Here is a 24,681-nt window from a genome sequence, read left to right on the forward strand (position 1 = left end):
AAAATAAGTCTTGGTTAGTAGGATTTTTTGGTTAGCTAATTTCCATGATGTAAATACTCCTTCCATGGTTGATTTCAAGATATCAGTGAACTCAGAGTTAGGAAGAGAAACTAAGTATTACACCATTGTGTAGTTTTTCCACAATACAGACAGATAAAGTACATGTAAGTAAGATCAAGACTAGATAATGGTAAGATGTAATAAAATAATTAGTTTTTATTTATTTATTAAATAAATAAAAGTTTTTATTTATTACCTTTGTTTTTAACACAATTTACTTAATTGTAAGTTCATACAATTTAATATTTAATAGTGGCCATGTTTAACAACTGGCTCTCAAAATTCCTACATATTTGGCAGTCATCTCTCAGGAGCCTGAATGAGCCAGCTACCTGCACACCACTGCCCCTCCCCCCACTGCCGCTTTGATGCCCTCCCAGTCAGGGTGCAATGGCTGCCTGGCCCAAAGTGTTCTCAGGAGAGGCAGTTATCTTCCTGCTCAGAATTCTACAAATTCCCCCAGTTCTCAGAGATCTCTTGATGTCCTGATCTCTTTAGCCTGTCTTCTGTTCCACTGTTCCTGTGGCTCAGCCCCTCCCCTTTTATCTTACAGGTGGACAGGGTGGTGGTCTTTGGAGAGGCTATGGATGACAGACTGATAAACGAGGCCAAACAGTTTATCTGGCAGCATGTGAATTCCAGGTGCCTCTTTGTTGGTGTTCTCCCAAGATGTACGGGGTACAGGTAAGGGCACTCACACACACTGATTGCCTGGTGCCAGAGGATAGTGATCCATATTTCTACCTTACTAAAGTGTGGGACTCTCCCACTTGCCAGACACCTCCTCAGCTCTGCCTCTTACGTCCGCGATACTTTAGATGCAAGAAACTTTTCTGAAGTTTTCAGCCTAGCTCAGTACCCCTTTGTGAGGATTCACCCTAGCCCCAGACTGGCACACAACCCTATTAAAAATGCAGAGGTGGGGTGTCTATCCTAGGGTGTTAGGGGCAGTGACTGTGTTCCTGGCACTGTTTCTGATCAGTAGTGGCTTCTTCTTCCTTTGTCAGACCACCAGATTTGAATCCCAATGAAGTGACACTCTCAGGCTGTACTGACGGGATACTGAAGTGAGTACAGGTTGGGCACTGAAAGGGCTGGGGTTTGTTAGAGCATTTTGGGTGATATTTGTGGTTTCTACTCCATTTAGTTTTTTTTTTTTAAAGGAAGATAGTGACTTCCTCTTCTACAGAAGTCCAGGCAGCACAGCGACACTGTGTTACAGAGACCCAGGCACCTTTTGCCTTATTGCTCCACCATTTTCAAATGTTTTGCTCTCACTTCATGGTACAAAATGACTGCTCCAGCCATCATTTTTGTATTATATCCAGTGGGAAAGAGGAAAAGGGGACATGGGAGACTGCACTCTTTGCTTTTAAGTGAACAACTCAAGAGTTGGTCACATTATTTCTATTTGTAATATTGTTTTTTTAAAAATCTATTTTATTGATTATGCTTCTACAGTTGTTCCACTTTTTTCTCCCCTCTGCCCTGTACACCCCTTCCATCAGCATTTTCCCCCACTTAGTTCATATCCATGGGTCATACATGTAAGATCTTTGGCTTCTCCATTTCCATACTATTCTTAACCTCCCCCTGTCTATTTTGTACATACCAATCATGCTTCTTGTTCCTTGTATCTTTCCCCCCCATTCTCCCTCCTTCCCCTTCCTGCTGATAACCCTCCATGTGATCTCCATTTCTTTGATTCTTTTCCTGTTGTAGGTGTTTTCTTCATCTGTTTTTGTTTTTTTTTTTAAGGTTCAGTTGTTGATAGTGGTGAGTTTGTTGTCATTTCACTGTTCATAGTTTTTGATCTTCTTCTTCTTTTTAGATAAGTCCCTTTAACATTTCATATAATAAGGGCTTGGTGATGATGAACTCCTTTAACTTGACCTTATCTGAGAAGCACTTTATCTGCCTATCCATTCTAAATGATAGTTTTGCTGGGTAGACTAATCATGGATGTAGGTCCTTGCCTTTCATGACTTGGAATACTTCTTTCCAGCCCCTTCTTGCCTGCAAGGTTTTTTTTTTTGAGAAAGCAGCTGATAGTCTTACGGTAACTCCTTTGTACATAACTGGCTCTTTTTCTCTTGCTGTTTTTAAGACTGTCTCCTCTTTAATCTTGGGCAATGTAATTATGATGTGCCTTGGTGTGTGCTTCCTTGGGTCCAACTTCTCTGGGACTCTCTAAGCTTCTTGGACTTCCTGGGAGTCTATTTCCTTTGCCAGATTGGGGAAGTTCTTCTTTACTGTTTTTTCAAATAACTTTTCCATTTCTTGCTCTTCCTCTTCTCATTCCGGAACCCCTATGATTCGAATGTTGGAATGTTTAAAGTTGTCCTGGAGATTCCTAAGCCCCTCTCACTTGTTTGAATTCTTGTTTCTTCATTCTGTTCTGGTTGAATGTTTATTTCTTCATTCTGCTCCAAATCATTGATTGAGCCCCAGTTTCCTTCCCATCACTGTTGGTTTCCTGTCTATTTTTCTTTATTTTGCTCTGTATAACCTTCAATTTTTCCTTTATTTTGCAACCATACTCAGCTATTTCTGTGAGCATCCTGATTACCAGTATTTTTAACTGTGCATTTGATAGGCTGGCTCTCTCTTCATCACTTAGTTCTATTTTTGGAGCTTTGATCTTTCCTTTCATTTGGTCCATATTTTTTGTCTCAGCAGGCCTGTTATGTTGTAAGGGGAAGAGCCTTAGGTATTTGCCAGGGTGGGACAACCCACATCATTGCTGTATGTGGGGGAGGGGTCCAAGAGCGAACAGTGATGCTTGCTCAGCTCTTGGCTGGCTTTCAGTCACTTCCCCCTGACCCATAAACAAATTGGGCCCTTCTGGTGCTGATTCCCAGGTGGGTGGGTTTGTGTCCATTCTAGGATCCTATGGGTCTCTTCAAAGAACTCTCCTGTGAGGCTGGGAGTTTCTTCTGTCACTGCAATTTCTATAGGTTTTTACAGCTGGAAGTTTTGAAGCTTTATTCCCCTCCACAATGGAACCCTGGGTTGCACAGTCTGTCTTGCTACTCAGTTGTTCCTCCCAGTTTACCTTCATGCAAATGTAGGACCACTGGGTCCTCTAGCTGCCGCCTTGCTGTGTGTCCTCTTGGCCCTGGCTGCCCATCTCTGCCTCTCCTACCAGTGTGGATGAATGTGTCTTCTTTAACTCCTTGGTTGTTGGACTTCCATACTGTTTGATTTTATAGCAGTTCTGGTTATTTTCTGTTTTTAAATTTGTTGTTGTCCTTCTTTTGTGGGTTGTGCAAGGAGGCAAAGCGTATTTACTTATGCTTCCATCTTGGCCAGAAGTATTTTGTTCTATTCTTGATCCAGAAGAAATCACATGCTACAGTTAGTTATTTATGCCAAATTTACAGAAATCTTTTTACTTTTTTTTGGTCCATGCTTAGCTGTGCTTAGCCTCATTTACATGTTTTCCTCCCTGCCTTTACCTTTGGATACCACCTATTGCCCCAATTCCTATTAGTAAGCCTCATGCAATTCCTCCTTCTTCAGGGAGCATTCAAGGCTGATGCAAAACTGATCCAGCTCTGACTAGGATGGCTTCATCTTTTTACTTTCACCCAGCCCAGTTTCCCCTGGCACAACAGAAAGACTGTGATAACCATGCATAACAGAAGGGACTAGAACTGGGTTTTTCTCTTTTCATTCATCATTGGGGTTCTGCACCCTCATTTGTTTTATTTTAAGTCTACAGTCACCGCCTATGATACTCTTTTTAAGGAGTGCTGGGGGACCTAACCTATTTATATCTTTGTCTTCTGCCTCCTTAGAAGACTTGAATTTTTTTTTACTAAAAGATTTTATTTATTTATTTTCAGAGAAAGGGCAAGGGAAGGAGAAAGAGAGGGAATGAAACATCAATGTGTGGTTGCCTCTCGTGTACCCCCACTGGGGACCTGGCCCACAACACAGGCATGTGCCCCAACCAGGAATCAAACTGGTGACTTTTTGGTTTGCAGGACACTCAATGAACTGAGCTACATTGACCAGGACAACTTTACTGACTGACTGTGGCATTCTACTTTCTTTTTTTTTCTTGGTCACTATTTATTTCAGGTTCATTGCAGAGCGTGGGGCCTCCCGCCTTCTAGAACATGTAGGCCAAATGGACAAAATATTCAAGATTCCACCTCCCCCAGGAAAGACAGGGGCCCTGTCACTCCGGCCACTGGAAGAGAATACTCCAAGCCCCCTGTCTTCTATTTCCCAACGTGGGTCAGTCTATGTTTCTGTGCCTTTGTGTATTGGATGGGGCTGCCTTCAAAACCTGAAGAAACTCGGGGGGCTGAAATTCTGGCTGTTGAGATTCTGCTTGTTCTATTCACTGAAGTATGCCTCTGCTTTCTCAGGCAGGGGACTCTCTAACACAGGAAATTGTCAGATTGTGAGCATGCCCCTTTCTCTGCTGAGGAAAGGGAGTCACAATGTGAGGTGGGCAGCATACAGCTAAGGCTCCAGCAGGGTGCTTAGGAGCATGGGCCCTGGCTTTCTTCTCCTGGATTTGCCAAACAGTAGCTTGAATCGTGGGCTGCTAGTTGCTTAATTTTTTAAGCTGCAGTTTCTTGATCAGTAAACCAGAGGTGATTGTGTATGTCTCGCAGTGTTGTCATAAGCCTTCCCCGGGCAGATAGTAAGTGCATCATAATTATTATCTGACAGAGGAGGGGTGCATGGGAAATGGCAAGTGGGATTTAATGTCCAGGGCTCTGCAGCTGGGGCTACAGACAGCTTATTCTCTGGAGCCCTGCTCCACACCCTGGCCTGGCCTGGCCTGGCCGGCTGGCTGTTGTACCTGGCTCATGCTTATGCTGAAGGGTAATCATGGCCTTGTCTATGGAACTGGGTTGTGGGGCTGATGCCTAGATCAAGCCCAACACTCTGCTTACCCCGCAGGTGGCTCAGCATCCGGCTTTTCATTTCCTCAACTTTCCGGGACATGCACGGGGAGCGGGACCTATTGCTGAGATCTGTGCTACCAGCATTGCAGGCCAGAGCTGCCCCCCACTGCATTAGCCTTCATGCCATTGACCTGCGCTGGGGCATCACTGAGGAGGAGACCCGCAGGAACAGGTGTGGGGACCACAGAGAAGAAGGGCCGGGTGAAGGACTGGAGTGGTGGCACCAAGGTGGGCAGTCTTGGGGCTGTAAGACTGCCTGAGAGCTGAGAGCAGTGGATTGCTCTTAGTATGCTAACAAGAGCAGCCTGCCTTTATGCTGCTCAGTTGTGAGCCAGGGCCCTGGCTCTCCATCTGTGCCTGTGTTCCCTGATGTGATGCTCCATAACCATGCCTGCAGACAACTGGAAGTGTGCCTCGGGGAGGTGGAGAATTCGCAGCTGTTTGTGGGGATTCTGGGCTCCCGCTATGGCTACGTTCCCCCTGCCTACAACCTCCCTGACCATCCTCACCTCCGCTGGGTAAGGCAGACAAGGCTGGAGCAAGGTGTCGGTGGGGAAGCAAAGGTTGAGGCAGGAATGGGGAGAAGCCATGGTTTGTCAAGACTCCTGGGATTATGTACAAACTGGTCCTTGAGACTTGAAGTGAAACACGGACAGAAGGTTCTGTGAGTGGCCTAGATGAGGGAATTCCTTTGAGAAGTACCCCTGGGTAACCGAGGGATGTGAAGTTAAGAGGCCAGGCCTGTTTAGGTTTTGCCATCAGATGGATCGAGGTTCTGTTCTGCCTCAGTCCTTGTGTGGCTTTGTGGGAAACAGCTTATCCTAATCTGGCCTCAATTCCCCCATATACTAAAGAGAAACAGTGACATCTACATTCCTGGGTTATTTTGAGAATTAGAAATCTATAAAAAATGCTCAGTACATGACGGGCATTCAGTGAATGTTAGCTGTTAGCTATAGTTTATTGGCTGGTGTCTGGAGGGAGGGAGGAACATTACTAAGATGGAGGAGCTCTGGGGTCTTGGCAGGTCTCAGGGGAAGGGTTAGAGTGAGGTGGAACAGAACCCGCCTATTCTCTGCCTTCTCCCTTAGGCCCAGCAGTACCCTTCAGGTCGCTCTGTGACAGAGATGGAGGTGATGCAGTTCCTGAATCGGGGCCTCCGACTACAGCCCTCTGCCCAAGGGCTCATCTACTTCCGGGATTCCAACTTCCTCAGGTACCTTCTCTGGGCTCCAGGCCTCAGTCTCCACAGACGGCCAGACAGGCTCAGTGGCCATGTCTTTTCTTCCCATGGTCAGAGTAGAGGAAGGGGAGCTAAAAGAAAGAAACAGGGCTGAGAGGGCTTGTCTTTGTAGCACCAGATCAGCCTTGAAGCCAGGAGGTCTCCACTGGGGGAGTTTCTGGGAACCACAGCCAGGCCTGGTGGCTGGGGGTGGAGAGAGGCTGGAGTCAGAGTCCAGCAGCTTTCTTGGGGTTTCTTGGGTGGTCAGCTCTGTGCCAGATGCCTGGAAACCTGACTTTATTCCTGAGTCTGAAGAGGCTGCACATCGGATCTCAGAACTAAAGAGCTATCTGAACAAACAGAAAGGGGTTACCTGTCGCAGGTGAGCTGGGGGAGAGGAGAGCCCCTGCACAGAGATGTGGTGAGGGGATCTCTGCACTGACTCTGCTCGTGATTGCTTTGCCTGTAGATACTCCTGCAAGTGGGGGGGTGTGGCAGCCGGCCGGCCCTACGTTGGGGGGCTGGAGGAGTTTGGGCAGTTGGTTCTGCAGGATGTGTGGAATATGATCCAGAAGCTTTACCTACAGGTCAGTGGGAGCACTGGTGGCCTGGGAGTGGAGAGGGGGCAGGGTGTTCTGGATACTCCTGGGTGGGAAGTAACTTTGTGGGAGCTCTGAGAGTTGTAGTCCTGGGGTCCTGAGGAGCATGGACATATAGTCACAGCCCCATGTGCCCTCAGCCTGGAGCCCAGCTGGAGCAGCCAGTGTCCATCCCAGATGATGACTTGGTCCAGGCCACCTTTCAGCAGCTGCAGAACCCACCGAGTCCTGCCCGGCCTCGCCTTCTTCAGGACATAGTGCGGCAGCTGCTGCTGCACCAAGGGAGGCTGAGCCTCGTGACTGGGCAGTCGGGACAGGGCAAGACTGCTTTCCTGGTACAGAGTCTCAGAGGCCTGGGAAGGAGGGATGGAGAGCTATGTGGGCTAAGGAGGGCTGAGGATGTAGGGCCAGGGAGTTTGTGCATGGAAAATGTGGCCCTGTCTTCTGTTTCCTTCCCATACAGGCATCCCTTGTGTCAGCTTTGCAGGTTCCCAGTGGGGCCAAGGTAGCCCCTTTGGTCTTCTTCCACTTCTCAGGAGCCCGCCCTGACCAGGGTCTGGCCCTCACCCTACTTAGACGTCTCTGTGTCTATCTACATAGCCAAGTGCAAGAGCCAGGTGCCCTCCCCCATACCTACCGGTATGTATCTTCCCCATTAGCTCTCCCTTGTTGATACTGCATGATGCCATCCCGGCATCTACCTCTCTGGCTGACCCTGGTCCTTCCCCTCCACATACAGGGGATTGGTGTGGGAGCTGCAGCAGAGGCTGCTGCCCAAGGCTGCCCAGTCTCTGAAGTCTGGCCAGACCCTGGTGCTGATCATTGATGGGGCTGACAGGTTGGTGGGCCAGCACGGGCAGCTGATCTCAGACTGGATCCCAAAGACCCTTCCCCGGGTGAGTATGAGAAGGAGGTAAGGGTGGGATGCAGCAGGGAGGAAAGGGGTCTCTCTAACCTTGTTCTTTTTTTCCTTCTACTTCCATAATCTTTTGTCCAAATATTGCAGGGGGTGCACCTGGTGCTGAGTGTGTCTAGTGATGCGAGCCTGGGGGAGACCCTTGAGCAGAGCCAAGGTGCCCATGTGGTGGCCCTGGGGCCTCTGGAACCATCTGCCCGGGCCCAGTTGGTGAGAGAGGAGCTTGGTCTGTATGGGAAGCGTCTGGAAGAGTCGCCTTTTAATAACCAGGTTGGATTGAGGCCAGGGCTGGTGGGTGTGTGGGGTGGGTCTGGGAGCTGTGAGGACCAGGATGCTAAGGCAGCCAGCTGCCCCACATAGACTGGCTGCTTCTTGTTTTCTCAGAAATTCTGTGCCAGGGGAAGTTGTTAATAAGATAACTGATTTCCCAGCCTTTTACCCTGGTGAAGGGCATCTCTAGGGCCCATCTGGATAAGGGGAGGAGTGAAGCTGTGGTTATTGGATGGGGTGGACTGAGCCACAGCGGATTCCAGAAAAGAGGCCAGCTGGGCTGAGCAGCATAGAGAAGTGGGGGCTGTGCCCTTAGGTGATGTCATGGATCTTACCACTGCTGGAAGCTCTCAGAGGAGGAGCTGCCTTATAATGGGCTTTGTTCTGGAGTGGAAAGCAGGGGTGGTGGGCTCGCTGTGAGCAGACTCTCTGGTACCCATGTTGAGTTCTCTGAGTCTCATCAGATGCAGCTGCTGTTGGTGAAGCGGGGGTCAGCCCTGCCGCTCTACCTGCGCTTGGTCACTGATCACCTGCGGCTTTTCACACTCTATGAGCAGGTTAGTTGAGGGTGTAAACCCCCACTCCTCATTTTCTGAGTCCTAATCCCACCTCCCATCTCCATTTAGCTTCTTTCATTTCCATCTTTCACCTTCTCCCCCAGTTATCTTTTTATTTAATTTTTTAAAAGATTTTTATTTATTTATCTTTAGAGGGGAAGGAGAAGGGAAGAGAAACATCAATCTATGGTTGCCTTTAGTGCACCCCCTGCTGGGAATTTGCCTGCAGGGAACTGGCCTGCAACCCAGGCATGTGCCCTGACTGGGAATTGAACCATGATCCTCTGGTTCGCAGGCCTGTGCTCAATCCACTGAGCTACAGCAGCCAGGGCCCCAGTTATCTTTTGTTATCTGTGATCACTCATTCCCCATCCTCACCTCGCTCTCTACCCTGCTTTTCTCCCACCTTCTCTTCTTTTTCCTTTCCTTTTCTTTTTTCTTCTTTTCATCCTTTCCCATGGTTTCTTCTGCGCCTCCTCCCCCCCTGCAACCAAAGCTGCTTCTCCCTTTCCCTGCACTGACTGCAGTCTGTCTCTCTCCTCTCTCAGGTGTCTGAGAGACTCCGGACTCTGCCTGCCACTGTCCCCCTGCTGCTGCAGCACATCCTGGGCACCCTGGAGCAAGAGCATGGCCCCAATGTCCTTCCCCAAGCCTTGGCCGCCCTTGAGGTCACACGTAGCGGTCAGTGCTTGGGGAGAATTGGGGGGCTAAGGGCTCAGTGGTTGGATGACCTTGGTTCAGTGGGGTTCTCTGTGAGCAGTGCAAGTAGGGACTAGGTGTCCTGGGGGTGGGGATACACCGTGGTTTGGTAAAAGCCTCAGAGAGCTTGCATTTTCAGGTCTTACTGTGGACCAGCTGCATGGAGTGCTGAGTGCATGGCAGTTTCTTCCCAGAGGGACCAAGACCTGGGAAGAAGCAGTGGCCGCTGGTCACAGTGGATACCCCTACCCCATGGGCCCATTTGCCTACCTTGTCCAGAGTCTGCGCAGGTACAGATGACCCCAGCTGACCTCCTGTGTCTTCCCATCTTTGAGCCAGGGCCTCATGTGATCTTTTCTTCACCTTACCCTTCCCTCGGTGTAGCCACTGACACCAATCTCCCGGACCCCGATGGCTCCCACTCAACTTATCACTGTGTGAGATGGGAATGGGAGCCCATAGCTGTGCCAAGATGCTCACTGATGGGCCTCCTCCCTCTGTTCTCCTTCCTTCTCTCCCTCATGAGGACAGTTTGCTAGGGGAGGGCCCCCTGGAGCGGCCTGGTGCCCGGCTCTGCCTCCCTGATGGACCCCTAAGGACAGCAGTTAAATGTCGATATGGGAAGAGGCTGGAGCTGGAGCGCACGGCGCATGTCCTCATAGCAGGTAACTACAGCCCAGGTCAGCCTGGGACACTGAGTGTGGGTCCTGGGCCTGGAGGCCAGGACCACCCACTGCTGCTCCCTATCTATCTGCTGGCTTCCTCACCTACCACCTCAGTGGATGGATGGCTTGCTATAGCCTGAAGGATGTGATCTTTGGAAATGCTTCAGGGCTAAAATCAACCCAATGTTTGTTCCTCTGACCCATACCCTCCAGCTCAGCTCTGGAAGACCTGTGACCCTGATGCCTCAGGCACCTTCCGAAGTTGCCCTCCTGAGGCTCTGGAATACCTGCCTTACCACCTGGTTAGTCCCCACATCCCATAGGCACCTTCTCTTAAGCAACTCCTTTGACTGTTCTGGGACCCCTCTCTCCCTAGATGGCCTTTATCACCATTGCCAGTACCTCCCTCAAGCTCCCTTTACTTTTCTGCTTTTGGTTTTCTTGCCCTACTCTTTCAGATCCTTTGTTTCAGGTCCTTTGTCCCAGCTCCTAGATCTAGGTCCCAGCTGTACAGGCGGGTCTAAGACTAGATTGACTCTCCTCACCAGCCTCTGCACATCCCTAATGAATCCACTCTGGACCTCTCAGCTCCAGAGTGGGAACCGCGGCCTTCTTGCAAAGTTCCTCACCAGTCTCCATGTGGTGGCTGCACACCTGGAGCTGGGTCTGATCTCTCAGCTTCTGGAAGCCCATGCCCTCTACGGTGAGATGAGCTACTCTGTGGTTTCTTCTTTGAGATATGGAGTCCCTGGGTGTGTCTGTGGTGGTGGTGGGGGGCGGGGGGAGCCTGCTCAGAGGGAGGTGCAATGGAAAGAACAATCCAATTTCCATTCCAAGTGGGAAATGCCGAGAAGATGCTCAGACAGTGAGTCTCAGGAGATCTTTTGCCTAAATCTCTTAGATGAAAAAAAACTCAAACTTTGTTTCATGGGCTTAAAATTTCCTGGGAAACTTGTTCAAATTGAAGAGCTCCAGGTCCACAGATTGTGGCTACCTAAGGTATAGAGTGGGGACCAGAGGTTTGAACTTTTAATAGATGTTCCTGGTGCCCCAGAGGGCCATCCTTACGAGACTTACCATTTCAGATACACGTGTAATTGTATTTGGTGTTGAGGGTTGTGGGGGTCCAGGCTGGCTTCCCATTGACCCTCTGCATCTGTTCCTAGCTTCCTCAGTCCCTGAAGAGGAACAAAAGCTTCCCGAGGCTGACGTTGCTGTATTTCATACCTTCCTGAAGCAACAGGCTTCCGTCCTGGGTCTGTACCCCCTGCTCCTGCTCCAGCAGGCAGCCAACCAACCTCCAGACTCGCCTCTTTGCCACCAGGCCCCCCAGCTGTCCCAGCGGTGGCACCTCCAGCGCATGCTACAATGGCTAAATAAACCCCACACCATGGGGGGCCAGCAAAGGTAAGATCCGTAATCCCAGACCCTGGTACACCCACTAAAGAGCAAGCTGCAGCCCTTTCTGAAACTGGAGAATAAAGGAGAGATCAGATCGTGGAGAGGGGGATTCGGGCCTAGAAATGCAGAAATGAATTCTCGTTTGCTTCCTTTCCCTCATTCCTCATTTCCTCCCTTTCTCCCTGCTCTGTCTCTAGCTCCAGCCTGTCCCTGGCAGTTTCCTCATCCCCCACAGCTGTGGCCTTCTCCCCCAGTGGGCAAAGAGCCGCTGTGGGCACTGCCAGTGGAACAGTGTACCTGCTGGACCTGAGAACCTGGCAGGTATGACACTCAAGGTGGGGCACTTTAGCTTCAGAAAAGCCTCACGGCCTGCCCTGAGGCCCTAGACAAGCCAAGCCCACCTGCTGTCATTGTGTTTGATTCAGCCTATTTACTTCCCTCACATCAGAGCAAAAGGACTTGGCCAAAAAGGAATCACACAGCAAATATTTGCCACATACCTTCCATTCCAAGCATTGTTTTTAAGCATTTCAGGGAACTCGGGGCTTAGGACGTTGTCTTTGCCTGCCAAGTGGTTAGTTTTGTTGAAAGAAGAGACATAGCAGGTGAAATGGAACCGAAACATAGCTGCGTCTCACAGATCCGAGCTGAGTTGTACAGTGACCATTGAAGATAGGACAGAGAAGGGCCTTCCAGTGTGAGGAGGAGCCTGAGCAAAGACATGGGGGGAGAAGGTTTCCTATAAATTGCTGGGAATGTGGGTCTCTCATTTTTCTACCCATATCATGCCTCCCATATATATGCATACATGTAACCTCATTCCCTACTCAGACCCCTCAAAGTCTTCTGTGATTGGGGGATATGTACGACATTTGGAGTGGAGGACAAGGTATGGCCCCACTGGGATCCCAAGCCCCCTCTTAGACCTGAGCTTGGCCTAGGTCTGGAGAGGGACCCAAAGCTTTGGACTTTTAACAGATGTTCCTAATGTGGGGCCAGAGAGCCACACCTTAAGACTTATGTAGAGAATGCAGAGAGCCAGGGATTCCAGCCCTTCTTGCCATGGCCTCGCATTGGATTGGGGCTAGGAGTGGCTGGACACAGCAAGGTCAAGGGAATGTTTTGAGTGTGCTGTCCGGGTCACTATCACAGGAGGAGAAGTCTTTGGTGAGTGGCTGCGATGGGGTCTCTTCTTGTTCGTTCCTTTCGGACACTGCCCTCTTCCTTACTGCCTTTGATGGGCTCCTCGAGCTCTGGGACCTGCAGCATGGTTGTCGGTAAGGGGCCTTCCATGTCTTGGAGTGAGGGCCTTTCCTGTTTGTGGGAAACCCAGGGAGAGGGGAAGGAGGGGAAGCCTGTGGCCAGAGGGCCCAGGGCCTAACTGTGTCTCTGGGATAGGGTGCTCCACACCAAGGCTCACCAGTACCAAATCACTGGCTGCTGCCTGAGCCCAGACCACCGGCTGCTGGCCACTGTGTGCCTAGGGGGATGCCTGAAGGTAATGACTGTGGAAGTCACAGTTGCTGTCAAGCACAGAGTTGGCCTGGGAGGTTGTTCTGTCATTGTGGCAGAGGCTGCTGACTGCTAGGCCTGGGGAGACCTTACATGCTGGGGGCAGGGGACTGGATAAGGTGGTCCCTGGAGCCGTGGGACTGAGGAGCCCAGGAACCTGTCTTCAGCACCTGATTCCTCTTCTTTTTTCCTCCAGCTGTGGGACACAGTTCGCGGGCAGCTGGCCTTCCAGCACACCTCTCCTAAGCCCATGAATTGTGTTGCTTTTCACCCAGAGGGGCAGGTAATAGCCATAGGTAGCTGGGCTGGCAGCGTCAGCTTCTTGCATGTGGACGGACTCAAAGTCACCAAGGTGAGAGGTCCTGGGGGAGGTGCATGGAAGGGTAGCAGTGAAAGGCGGGGACTGATGGACATTCATGTTCTGTGCCACTGTGGGATGTGTTGAGAGCAGGCCCTGACATTTCCTTTTCTATTTCCCTGGGTAGGAACTGGGAGCTCCTGGAGCTGCTGTCCGCACCTTGGCTTTCAATGTGCCTGGGCGGGTTGTGGCTGTGGGCCGGCTGGACGGGACGGTGGAGCTGTGGGCTTGGCAGAAGGGGGCACGGCTCGCTGCCTTCCCTGCCCATCATGGCTTTGTGGCTTCTGCCCTTTTTCTGCGTGCCGGGTGCCAGTTACTGACTGCCGGAGAGGATGGCAAGGTCAGGTCGCAGGGGAACTGGTGGTGGGTTATGGTGAGGGAGTAGCAAAGGCAGTGAATATTTGGGTGGGGGTGGGCCGTTGTTGAGGGAACTTTGGAGATAGTTTGGCCGGTGTGAGCTTCAGGAAGAAGGGTATGGGTGAGCACACAGACATCTCTAAGAGTGTCTGGAGGGAGGTCTTTAACAGGGTGGCTGTACCTTGGGTGAAAGTGGGGTATCTTTAGGCCCTTTTATTGTCCCTCAGGTTCAGGTGTGGTCCGGGTCTCTGGGTCGGCCCAGGGGGTGCCTAGGTTCCCTTTCTCTCTCTCCTGCCCTCTCCGTGGCTCTCAGCCCAGATGGTGAGCATGTGGCTGTCGGTTACCGAGCCGATGGCATCAAGGTCTACAAAATATCTTCAGGTACAAAGGGGGAAAGGATGGGGTGTTTGAACCTTTGGAAAGAGGCCCTGCCTTTCCAAGTGTCTGTCTCTCTGTTGTTTTCTCTCATTTTCTAGGTTCCCAGGGGACTCAGTGTCAAGCCCTAGATGTGGCAGTGTCCGCACTGGCCTGGCTAAGCTCTAAGGTGTTGGCGAGTGGTGCCGAAGATGGGTCCCTGCAGGGCTGGGCACTCAAGGAGAGCGCCCTTCAGTCCCTCTGGCTCCTGTCCAGATACCAGAAGCCTGTGCTGGGACTGGCTACCTCCCAGGATCTCTTGGCTTCTGCCTCAGGTACTGCTGGGACATGAATCATTGAAAATACACACTCAAAAAAAATTTTTTTTTACCACTTTCAAAGTCCTTTTAAATGCATTTATCTTGTGCAATCAGTCTAGACTCTTTCTTCTTATTCCCTAGCCCTGATTCTGGGACCTCTTTGTAATTTTTGTGGTCCTTTGAGTTTCTTCTCAGTGGGAGACTTTCCTGTGTTAAGGGATGGGTTTCCCTCAAGAGGTGAGAGAAATGTGGAAGTGAAAATGCAGAGTGGCCTCAGGCCTCTCCAGGCAGAGGAAGGTCTGGACATGCGGTAGGAGCTGGAGAGGGACAGCTGCAGAGCCAGCGCTGGGAGTGCCTGCCATCCTGTCCTGTGACTCAGATGATGGCTGACCCTTGTCCAGAGCCTCTGTGCAGCCTGTGACTCATTGCTACCCTCCCTTGGAGATGTGCCTGTAGACATATCCTCAGTCCTCAGCCTCCTTGATTGCTTTTGTCTTTGGCTTCAAGGCCTGTCTTGCTTCCTCTTTTTCAATGCAGAGGATTTCACAGTGCGGCTGTGGCCAAGGCAGTTGCTGACACTGCCACAAAAGGCAGAAGACTTTCCCTGTGGCACTGAACTCCAGGGACATACGGGTCCTGTAAACTGCTGTAGCTTCAGTACTGATGGAGGCAGCCTGGCCACTGGGGGCAGGGATCGGGTAAGCTGCAGAAGGATGCAACCCCCAGGCCCTGCTCTCCCTGGGTCCCAAGCCCCTCTGGTTCCCGGATTCCTCAACAGCCCAATTCCTTTTGCTTTTCTGAGCCTTTTGATATGCCCACCCTCCCTTTCTTGAAACTCCCTCTTTCCTTGAAACTTTCTTTCTGTAACGACCTTGGTGTTCCTGCCTCCCTCTGATGGTCCTGACTCCCCCATCTTTTGGGAACTATCCAGAGTCTCCTCTGCTGGGATGTGAGGACACCCACAGCCCCTGTTTTGATTTGCTCCTTCCCTGCCTGTCACCGTGACTGGGTCACGGGCTGTGCCTGGACCAAAGACAACCTACTGGTGAGTGAAGAGAAGGGGTGGTGCAAAGCTCAGGCGGGTTCCTGGGGGAGGACAGCACCTCCCATCTGATGGTTTTCTGACACCCATTTATAGTGGCAATAGCTGACATTAATGGTAGTAGCTAACAGTCAGTGTGTGCCAGGCATTGTCTCTTTACGTATGTTGTGTCATTTAATCTTTAAAATGCCCCGTACGTAAAGTAGATACTACTCTTAACTGTGCTTCATCTACAAGTACATTCAATTCAGATAGATTAAAGACCATTTCCATGGCCCCGTAAGTGATAAAGCTGAGCCAGTAAACTATTTGATAAGAAAGGTCATACTCTTGACAAGAACACAAAACTGTCTCCCAAGGGCTTAGGATGCCCTGTCCCTGCAGTAAAGGGCACTACTGTTATTTCTTTGTTTGAAGACAAAAAATGAATCTAACATTACACACTTGAGGTTGATGAAGGCTAGTTGTCCAATGGACAGTCCCCATGTTGTTCTCAAGAAGAGATGAGAAAGGAGTGAGAGTAAGTTGAATAGACTTGCCAGAGTTTGTCCTCTCCCTGCTGTTTAGGCAGCCAGAGCTTTCCTTAGCATTGCAGACATTTCAGCCTTTGTCTGGGTTTGTTGACTGATACCATGTTAATAACAAGGGCAATAGCTACTATTTATTCATTGCTCATTGTATTCCAGGCAGCTGTGCTAGATCATTTATCTATAGTGGCACCAGCCCCACAGCAACCATGTCAGATAGGTGCACTGTCATTATCCTGGTTGAATAGATGAGAAACCTAAAGCTGAGAGAGATGAACTTGCCCCAGATCACAAAGAAATGAATGATGGAGCTAGGATTTGAACCCCTGACAGCCCATGCTCTTAGTCACAAGATGTATTGCCTTCCATTATAAGCAGACAAAAATGCTGGAAGGATACTGATAATCCCACTCATCTGACCTCTGACTCCACAGGTCTCCTGCTCCAGTGATGGCTCTGTGGGGCTGTGGGATCCAGAGTTGGGACAGCAGCTTGGTCAGTTCCTGGGTCATCAGAGTGCTGTGAGCGCCATAGTGGCTGTGGTGAGAAGGCAATACAGAGTTCACTGGGGGTCTCAGGAAAGGGTGATCTGGGGGACTGGAGGCATTGGGTATAGAATCCCAAAGGCAAGGAAGCATAAAGATTAAGGTTCTCGGTCCTGGATTAGAGCAAGGTTAGGGTGTTGAGGCTGATGGTTGGTGTGAGGGCAAGCATGAAAACACAGCATCTTAGAGTTGTGACCTAGTGGGAGGATTGCAGCCCTGAGCCCCCCGGCTTTAAGTCTTCGGTTCTCCTCAATCTTTAACATCATCTAAGCCTCTAATGCTCAGCCCACACCTCTGTGGTAGGAGGCATACTTCCCATGTCTTGCTTAGTGTGACTCTGCTCTGGGGCAGGAAGAACACGTGGTGTCCGTGGGCCGGGATGGAACCTTGAAAGTGTGGAACCATCAGGGTGTGGAGCTGACCAGCATCCCTGCTCACTCAGGACCCATCAGCCATTGTGCAGCTGCCCTGGAGCCCCGCGCAGGTGATAAGAATCAGCTGTATCCCTTCCCCGCTGCCTCTTCCCTTTGCTTCTGCTTCTCCCCTTCTCGCTTATTTTCTGTGTCTTATCAGCTGGCCAGGCTGGGTCAGAGCTTCTGGTGCTGACTGTTGGACTGGATGGGGCCACACGGTTGTGGCATCCACTCTTGGTGAGTTTCCTGAAAGGACTGGGGTAGCAGAGGTGGAAAAGGTATAGTGGGATACCCTGTGTTTCAACCCCCTGTTGACCCTTCTCCATTCTTTCTTCCTAGGTGTTTCAAACTCACACCCTCCTGGGACACAGTGGCCCAATCAGCTCAGCTGCTGTTTCAGAGGCCTCAGGCCTCTTGCTGACCATCTCGGAGGATGACTCCATACGGCTCTGGCAGGTACCTAAGGAAGCAGGTGAGTGAGGCATGGAGGGAGGTAAAGTATGAAGAAGGGTTGTATAATTGGGACTAAGAAGGTCAGGGGTAGCCTGATATCCCCTCTTGCATCCCAACAGTGGTCCAGCTCCTAATGAATATCACTTCTCTTTTCTCCAGATGAGACAAATACACCCAGGAGTCCTGCAGCCATCACTGCTGTGGCCTGGGCTCCAGACGGTTCTGTGGCAGTGTCTGGGAATCAAGCCGGGGAACTGACCTTATGGCAGGAAGCTAAGGCAGTGGCCACAGTACAGGTGAGCCGGGGCAACCTCAGATCTTGTCTGCAAATTCTGCCCCAGTTATGTATTTAATGGTACATACCTGGGTTGGAGGTTGCATGGATGCCTGGAAGAGGAAAGTGGCTTAATCCTGGCTTCTCAGAAATACTGAAATGAACTTGTTGTATATACAAGGCTCCAGGCTGCATCAATGCTCTAATCTGGTCCTCGGTGAACACCTTGGTGGTTGTCAGTGCTAATGAAAAGGTCAGCGAATGGCAAGTGGAACTGCAGAAGGGTTCGATATCCAGAAATTGCAGGTAAAATGAAGCAACTGAGTTAATGTGATAAGAACGGTAGTCTCTCTACACCCAGGATTTTACTAAAATCATTGCACCTATACTTATGAACTAGGTCAATAGCATGTTAGTTATTAGGCAGAAAAAAGTCCCCGGGAAACTGTTTTCTGCCTCTTGTCTCAATTTAAATAATAATTATCAAGTGCCCACTTTATGCTAAACTCTGGGCCAGGCAGGGTGAACTTAATTTGTTAATTAAGGAAGCTCACAGTAGAGGAGGGTGCATATAAGTAAACTGTCAACAATATTCAGAGTGACTAGTGCTACAATAAATATATATACATATATATATATACACACACATATATGTACATATGTGTATATATGTATATATAAAAATATATATACATATATTTTGGAGCTACAGAACTTGATAAGTTTAATTTTTTTAAAGATTTTATTTATTTGTTTTTAGACAGAGGGGGAGGAAGGGAGAGAGGGAGAGAAACATCAATATGTGGTTGCCTCCCACGCACCCCCCCTACCAGGGACCTGGCCCGCAACCCAGACATGTGCTCTTACTGAGAATCATACCAGTGACCCTTTGGTTCTCAGGCTGACACTCAATTCATTGAGCCACACTAGCAAGGGAGACATTTAGTTTTCCAAAGAGTTGCTATTTGAGGTTGGGATTAAAAGATGAGTAGGAGTTTTTTGGACCAGTAACAGAAGGGAATGAGTTGTAGGAAGCAGAAGCAGCATTAACAAAGGGCACAAAGGCATGAGAATGCATGATGTATTTTCAGTACATATAACCATTTCTTTGGGTTCTTAGTGGGAGGAGGGGGTGGGGAATTAGATTGAAAAGATCAACAGGTGCCAGGCTGTAGAGGGAACAGTGCTAAGAATTTTGAGTAGAATATTGATCTGAATTTTAGAAAGAAAACTTGGGTGGCCGTAGGAGGATGGGTAGTAGTAGAAAGATACTAAAGGTAGGGAGACCACTTTTATAGCTGTTGCTGTAGTCAGGGAAAGCATAATGTGGGCCCTAATCTGGACAGTGGGGATGAGGAGAGATACAGATTTAGGCATGTGTTGTAAATAGGATCCACAGTGGTTTTTAATCAGTTGGAGGTCAGGAGGGAAGGAAAAGACAAGAATGTTAGAGATTCCTAGTTTGAGCAAATAAAGGGATGAGGATGATGAATACTGGTATAAGAAAATCAGAAGAAGAAACAGGTAAGATTTGTAGGTAAGATAATACATTTTGTTTCTTCATTCCTGAGGAGTTTATGGGGGCCTGAGGGGCCTGAGAGAGGTGGACTAAAGTAGGCTCTTTCTCTGCCCATGTGCCTTTTTTTGAGGTACAGTCTTCACCTGAACCGAGTTCTGCAGGAGGACTTGGGGTTCCTGACAGGTGTGGGCCGGGCCCCTGATGGTCATTCACTCATATTGGCCAATGCAGATTTGCAGTTACTGCAGTTGAAGCCAGGGGATGCTCCCTCTGAAATCTGGTAAGATCCAACATGTGGTTTCCTCTCAGGCTGGACAAAGAGGAAGAGGGTGGTTAGCGGTTACCCTGAGGTTGGGTCTGATGGAAAACTAACACTGGGGTCTACAGAGAAGTGTTCTTGGGTTCAGCTTCTTTCCTTCTTTTTTTTTAGTATATTTTATTGATTATGCTATTATAATTGTCCCATTTTTCCCCGTTATTCCTCTCCACCCTGAACTCCACCTCCTACTAGCAATACCACACTTAGTTCATGTTCATGGGTCATACATATAAGTTCTTTGGCTTCTCCATTTCTTACACTATTCTTAACCTCCCTCTGTCTATTTTGTACCTACCATTTATGCTTCTTATGCCCTGTGTATGTTTCTCCCCCATCCCTTTCTCCCACTAATATGCCCCATTCTCCCCCATCCCTTCCCACTAATAACTCTCCATGTGATCTCCATTTCTGTGATTTTGTTCCTGTTCTAGTTGTTTGCTTAGTTTTTGTTTTTTAGTTTCAGTTGCTAATAGTTGTGAGTTTGTTGTTATTTTATTTTTCATAGTTTTTTATCTTCTATTTCTAAGATAAGTCCCTTTAACATTTCATGTAATAAGAGGTTGGTAATGATGAACTCCTTTAACTTGACCTTATCTGGGAAGCACTTTATCTGCCCTTCCATTCTAAATTGTAGCTATGCTGAATAGAGTAATCTTGGACATAGGTCCTTGCCTTTCATGACTTTGAATACTTCTTTCCAGCCCCTTCTTGCCTGCAAGGTTTCTTTTGAGAAATCAGCTGATAGTCTTATAGGAACTGCTGTGTAGGTAACTCCTTTCCTCTTGCTGTTTTCAAGATTCGCTCCTTCTCTTTAATCTCAGGTAATGTAATTATGATGTGCCTTTGTGTGTGCTTCCTTGGGTCCAACTTCTCTGGGACTCTCTGAGCTTCCTGAACTTGTATGGCTATTTCCTTCACCAGTGTGGAGAAGTTTTCCTTCATTATGTTTTCAAATAAGTTTTCAATTTCTTGCTCTTCCTCTTCTCCTTCTGGCACTCCTATGATTCAGATGTTGGAATGTTTAAAGTTGTCCCAGAGATTTCTAAACTTCTCCTCATTTTTTTTTAATTCTTTTTTCTTCATTCTGTTCTGGTTGAATGTTTATTTCTTCATTCTGCTCCAAATCATTGATTAGAGTCCTGGTTTCCTTTCCTTTACTGTTGGTTCCTGTATATTTTTATTTATTTCACTTTGTATAGCCTTCATTTCTTCCTTTATTTTGCATATGTACTCAACCATTTCTGTGAGCATCCTGATTACCAGTGCTTTGAACCCTGCATCTGATAGGCTGGCTATCTCTTCATCACTTGATTATATTTTTTACTGGAGCTTTATCTGTTCTTTTATTTGGGCCATCTTTCTTTGTCTCTGAGCACCTGTTGCATTAGAAGGTGTTTTGCCTTAGGTATTAAGCAGGTGGGGCAACCCTCATTGCTGCATTGTGGTGCTGTCTGTGGGGGAGGAGTCATAGAGGGGACAATGCCACTTGCCAGCTTGCTTGGCTCTTTTTCTACTTTCTGTCATTTCCTCCACTACCCACAAGCAAATTGGGCCTTTCTGGTGCTGATTCCTGGTTGGGTGGGCTTGTGTACATTCTAGGACCCTGTGGGTCCCTCCAGTGGTCTCTTCTGTGAGACTGGGCATTTTTCCGGTTGCCACAATCCCCACAGGTTATTATAGCCAGAGGTTTTGAGGCTTTATTTCCCCATGCTGGAACTCTGGGTTGTGTGTCTGTGTTGCTCCCTAGTTGTTCCTCCCAGTTTATCTGCACACAAATGTGGGACCACCTGGTCCTCCAGCTGATGCTTTGCCACATGTCTCCTCAGCTCTGGCTGCCTCCTACCAGTCTGGATGGATGTTTCTTCTTTAACTCCTTGGTTGTTGGACTTCCACATGGTTTGATATTTCTGGCAGTTCTAGTTGTTTTTTGTTTTTAAATTTGTTGTTCTTCTTTTGGTTGTGTGATGAAGTGAAATGTTTCTTCCATGCCTCCATTTTGGCTGGAAGTCCTCTAAAGTGTCTTTCCTTCTTATAAACCAGGAAGACATGCACACACTCTCCTATGATGTTGTCCACCCATCAAGACTACGGTGTGTTTGCCCTGCAGCCAATGGCCCCTGGATGTCTTTTTGTCTTAGTAAGTCCTGTTTGGGTGTGTATTAAAATAAGCATCTGTCCAGAACAATGTTTTAAAACCTTGGGGAAATTATGGAAGATAAAAGAAAGGGCAAGGCAGTTGGTTCCAAATCCCCTTCTCTTCCTTCAGCTGGAGCAGTTATAATTAAGAGTATTATATATAGGGTTTCCCTCTAAGATTTCATTAATACAAAAAAGAATTCTAGTGTTAAAGAAAATTATGGGAAACTGTAAATCTAGGTGTTTTCTCAATTACATTTTTGTACTCTTGTCTTACTACTGTATTCGTGTCTGGAGCAATACAAACACATCTCAAAGACATTCTGTTAGGCAAAAGAAGTGAGAGTGCACATGACATGATTTCATTGAAATAAAGTTTAAGAAGAAGCAAAAGTAATTTTCCAGGGTGATGGAAATGTTCTATATCTTGATCTGGGCAATGATTGCATGGATGAATACATGTGTAAAAATTTATGGAGATACACATTTTACTTTACATATCTGTGTTACAGTTGAAAAAGAAAAATCCTGGCCATTCTAGAAAAGAGTTGCTATTGTCTGGGAGGGTTAAGTGATATGAATAGGCTAAACAAAATGATCTTCCCTTTCACAGAAGCAAAAAGAATCTGGAGAGTTTGAAGAGCACCTGAACTTTGCTCTGAACTTAGAGAATCCTAGTGGAACCTTAATATCAGTAACTCAGGCCAAACCTGAATCTGGTGAGTGGAGGTGGGAGGACCCAAGGAATCCAGAGATGGCTTAGGGGAGGATGGTGGATGCTTCAAAGCCTGAGACCTGGCTCTGACTCTGCCCTTGAAATGGCAGAATCCTCATTTGTGTGTGCCAGCTCTGATGGGATGCTCTGGAACCTAGCCAAATGCACCCTTGATGGAGAATGGACCACAGGTAATATCTGGCAAAAAACAGTACAAATGCCTAAAACCCAAACTTCAGAAGCAGACTCATGTGTGCATGGCTGGCCAACAACCCTACAGCTAAAGACACGGCAGTGTAGAAAGGTGAGTTTGAGGGAAGGGTCACAAAGGTAAGGGAAGAGGCTCTAGGTCTGACCCTGATGCTTTCTCCACTAAAGAGCACCCACCACACTCTTATCTTTCCTTTCTGAGGTTCACTTGGGCTCTGTCACAGCCCTCCATGTGCTGCCAGAGTTGCTGGTGACGGCTTCAAAAGACAGAGATGTGAAGCTGTGGGAGAGGCCCAGTATGCAACTGGTAAGTGTGTGTGTGTGTGTGTGTGTGTGTGTGTGCGCATGGGTGCAAGGAGAGCTGAAGGGGTGTCATAGAGAGCAAGCTTGGGATAAGAAATTTTAAAAGATCAAAATTCTGTTTTCTTCTGTCCTTGAAATAATGCGTGACTAACCTGTTCCAAATAAAAGGCATTAATGTGAGAGAAAAACAAGTTAGTAAGGAGACCCCTGTTTTTTTGTCTCCATTGTAGCTGGGCCTGTTCCAGTGTGAAGGGGCTGTGAGCTGCCTGGAACCTTGGCTGGGGCCCAACTCTACCCTGCAGCTTGCAGTGGGAGACACACTGGGCAATGTGTACTTTCTGTCCTGGGAATGAAGGTGCACACTCCTCAGGCCAAAGATACTGTTTGTGCTAGAGGTGCAAGCCTAAAGATATCAGTGGTGACTTCTTGATAAAATTATAGAAATAAAGTGTCGAGAAATCTCAAGTGTAGTCCTGCCTGTGTACTTATGTGGATTTGGACCAAGAGAGAAGAAAATGGATGTTATAAGGTTCTTTTTTCTGATTTAACATTAATTTTTACTAGAACTGCAAGAAAGTGAACCAGATCTTCAGTAGATATTCTTTGACACTGGGTTTTAAAATTCTTGTGTCATTTGCTGGGCCTAGGAGTCAAAGATACCACTCCTGCCACAAGGAAGAATGACAGTGATGTTGGCCAGCACTGAATTTGAATGGAGAACTGGAGACCTCTTACTTGGTCAAGAAGGGATAAAGGAAGGGAGAGTAGTCAGTAGTGCTGCCAGTCAGGACCTATAGAAAGAACTGGGATAGAAGTAGGAAAACACTAGGTTTCTCTTTGAGACACTGTCCCATTACTCAGAACTAACTGCCCAGAGGAGCACTGAAAGCAGACTTACTTTCACCTCTGACAGAGCAGCAGCTGCCACTTGGCATGTGAGCATGAGTCAGTATAGTATAGTATAGTATAGTATAGTATAGTATAGTATAGTGTAGTATAGTATAGTATAGAGTCAGTATAGTATAATTTGCATTCTTGGAAGAGATCACAGAAGTGTATCAATTAAAAATTTTTTTAAGTGTATCTCTTTCAAATGAAAGTTCACAAAAGTTAAAACCAGTTGAAAGGTAGAAGGCTTTTACTCAGACTTTTCATAGACTTTGATCCTCTTAAGTAAAAGTTCTAGAACCTTCTTATTTCCCTGTAATTCTATTGTATGGGAGAGGAAGTTATCTGAGGCCCTTTCTTTCTAAGGGTTAAAAAAGAGTTAAGGGTCTTCTGTGTCCAAGAATTCAGGCACTTGAATTTGATAAGCCAGGGCTATTACAGGATGTTGTCCTGAATTGGTGGTTCTCTCAGAGAAATACCACTGCACTCAGCTCTAGAAATTAGTTTGGAGGATTTGGGGAGTTGAGGGTGAGAATTTTGTTCTTACTTCACCCTGAATCCAGATTTTACATGGAGAAATCACCTGAGGGACCTTATCTTATTTGTACCACTGCCTCCTGTCTCCCCCACCCAAAGAATAGACATAAGGAACCTCGTCAGCTGATAAGTCTTAGTCATAGGTCATGCTCCTGTCTTTTCTCATGTGCCTCATTCAGGTGAATATACCTTCTAGACCACCTCCTCTACAAGTATCTTGTGACTAAAAGTCTAAGGTGAGGTAATTTGAAATTCGTGATTCATAATCCTACCCAGACATGCTACAGAGAACCATGCATGGCATCATCCTAAAGGTCACTGGTTTGGGTCTTTTGCCTTTTGTTCCCCTGAAAGCATGGGCCAAGGACAGGAAGAAGCCCTAGATGTCCGCCTCCCATGCTCAAAAACTCTATAAATATAAACACCCCAGCTGAGGCTGGAGAAATGGAGATGGAAAAAACTAAGCAAACGCTAACTTGCTCAGTACTCTCAGCCTTGTTGTCTGGTTCCATTTGAAGGTTCTTTTCTGCCTTTCTCATCTTGGAGATGTAGAGTGAGGCTGTAGTGTGGTCGCTGTGAGTG

At 47.9% G+C, this 24,681-nt stretch overlaps 1 protein-coding gene across 2 annotated transcripts in view; it reads left to right on the forward strand.

Moving 5' to 3' along the window:
• TEP1 (telomerase associated protein 1) overlaps nucleotides 1-23,139 on the forward strand; it is a 38,894-nt gene extending 15,755 nt beyond the window's left edge. The window contains exons 16-55 of one of the 2 annotated variants that reach the window (XM_037128498.2): nucleotides 614-744; nucleotides 1,068-1,127; nucleotides 4,147-4,305; nucleotides 4,984-5,160; nucleotides 5,386-5,506; nucleotides 6,080-6,204; nucleotides 6,479-6,592; nucleotides 6,680-6,797; nucleotides 6,950-7,144; nucleotides 7,273-7,448; nucleotides 7,549-7,705; nucleotides 7,816-7,995; nucleotides 8,460-8,552; nucleotides 9,101-9,233; nucleotides 9,391-9,541; nucleotides 9,783-9,916; nucleotides 10,130-10,218; nucleotides 10,505-10,619; nucleotides 11,083-11,323; nucleotides 11,515-11,638; nucleotides 12,470-12,594; nucleotides 12,716-12,815; nucleotides 13,026-13,181; nucleotides 13,315-13,527; nucleotides 13,772-13,925; nucleotides 14,021-14,233; nucleotides 14,756-14,916; nucleotides 15,150-15,263; nucleotides 16,222-16,329; nucleotides 16,684-16,816; nucleotides 16,906-16,982; nucleotides 17,085-17,217; nucleotides 17,358-17,494; nucleotides 17,654-17,778; nucleotides 19,122-19,271; nucleotides 21,351-21,447; nucleotides 22,060-22,165; nucleotides 22,272-22,465; nucleotides 22,574-22,678; nucleotides 22,905-23,139. In XM_037128498.2, coding sequence (XP_036984393.2) covers nucleotides 614-744; nucleotides 1,068-1,127; nucleotides 4,147-4,305; nucleotides 4,984-5,160; nucleotides 5,386-5,506; nucleotides 6,080-6,204; nucleotides 6,479-6,592; nucleotides 6,680-6,797; nucleotides 6,950-7,144; nucleotides 7,273-7,448; nucleotides 7,549-7,705; nucleotides 7,816-7,995; nucleotides 8,460-8,552; nucleotides 9,101-9,233; nucleotides 9,391-9,541; nucleotides 9,783-9,916; nucleotides 10,130-10,218; nucleotides 10,505-10,619; nucleotides 11,083-11,323; nucleotides 11,515-11,638; nucleotides 12,470-12,594; nucleotides 12,716-12,815; nucleotides 13,026-13,181; nucleotides 13,315-13,527; nucleotides 13,772-13,925; nucleotides 14,021-14,233; nucleotides 14,756-14,916; nucleotides 15,150-15,263; nucleotides 16,222-16,329; nucleotides 16,684-16,816; nucleotides 16,906-16,982; nucleotides 17,085-17,217; nucleotides 17,358-17,494; nucleotides 17,654-17,778; nucleotides 19,122-19,271; nucleotides 21,351-21,447; nucleotides 22,060-22,165; nucleotides 22,272-22,465; nucleotides 22,574-22,678; nucleotides 22,905-23,027 — 5,517 coding nt within the window. In that variant the 3' untranslated portion in view covers nucleotides 23,028-23,139. The remainder of the gene's footprint in view (nucleotides 1-613; nucleotides 745-1,067; nucleotides 1,128-4,146; nucleotides 4,306-4,983; nucleotides 5,161-5,385; nucleotides 5,507-6,079; nucleotides 6,205-6,478; nucleotides 6,593-6,679; nucleotides 6,798-6,949; nucleotides 7,145-7,272; nucleotides 7,449-7,548; nucleotides 7,706-7,815; nucleotides 7,996-8,459; nucleotides 8,553-9,100; nucleotides 9,234-9,390; nucleotides 9,542-9,782; nucleotides 9,917-10,129; nucleotides 10,219-10,504; nucleotides 10,620-11,082; nucleotides 11,324-11,514; nucleotides 11,639-12,469; nucleotides 12,595-12,715; nucleotides 12,816-13,025; nucleotides 13,182-13,314; nucleotides 13,528-13,771; nucleotides 13,926-14,020; nucleotides 14,234-14,755; nucleotides 14,917-15,149; nucleotides 15,264-16,221; nucleotides 16,330-16,683; nucleotides 16,817-16,905; nucleotides 16,983-17,084; nucleotides 17,218-17,357; nucleotides 17,495-17,653; nucleotides 17,779-19,121; nucleotides 19,272-21,350; nucleotides 21,448-22,059; nucleotides 22,166-22,271; nucleotides 22,466-22,573; nucleotides 22,679-22,904) is intronic. The other variant, XM_037128499.2, reaches the window with a different exon arrangement.
• Nucleotides 23,140-24,681: the final 1,542 nt, after the last annotated feature.

Source organism: Artibeus jamaicensis, unplaced genomic scaffold (genome assembly GCF_021234435.1).
Source record: "Artibeus jamaicensis isolate MK-2021 breed Jamaican fruit bat unplaced genomic scaffold, CSHL_Jam_final scaffold_854, whole genome shotgun sequence".
NCBI lineage: Eukaryota > Metazoa > Chordata > Mammalia > Chiroptera > Phyllostomidae > Artibeus > Artibeus jamaicensis.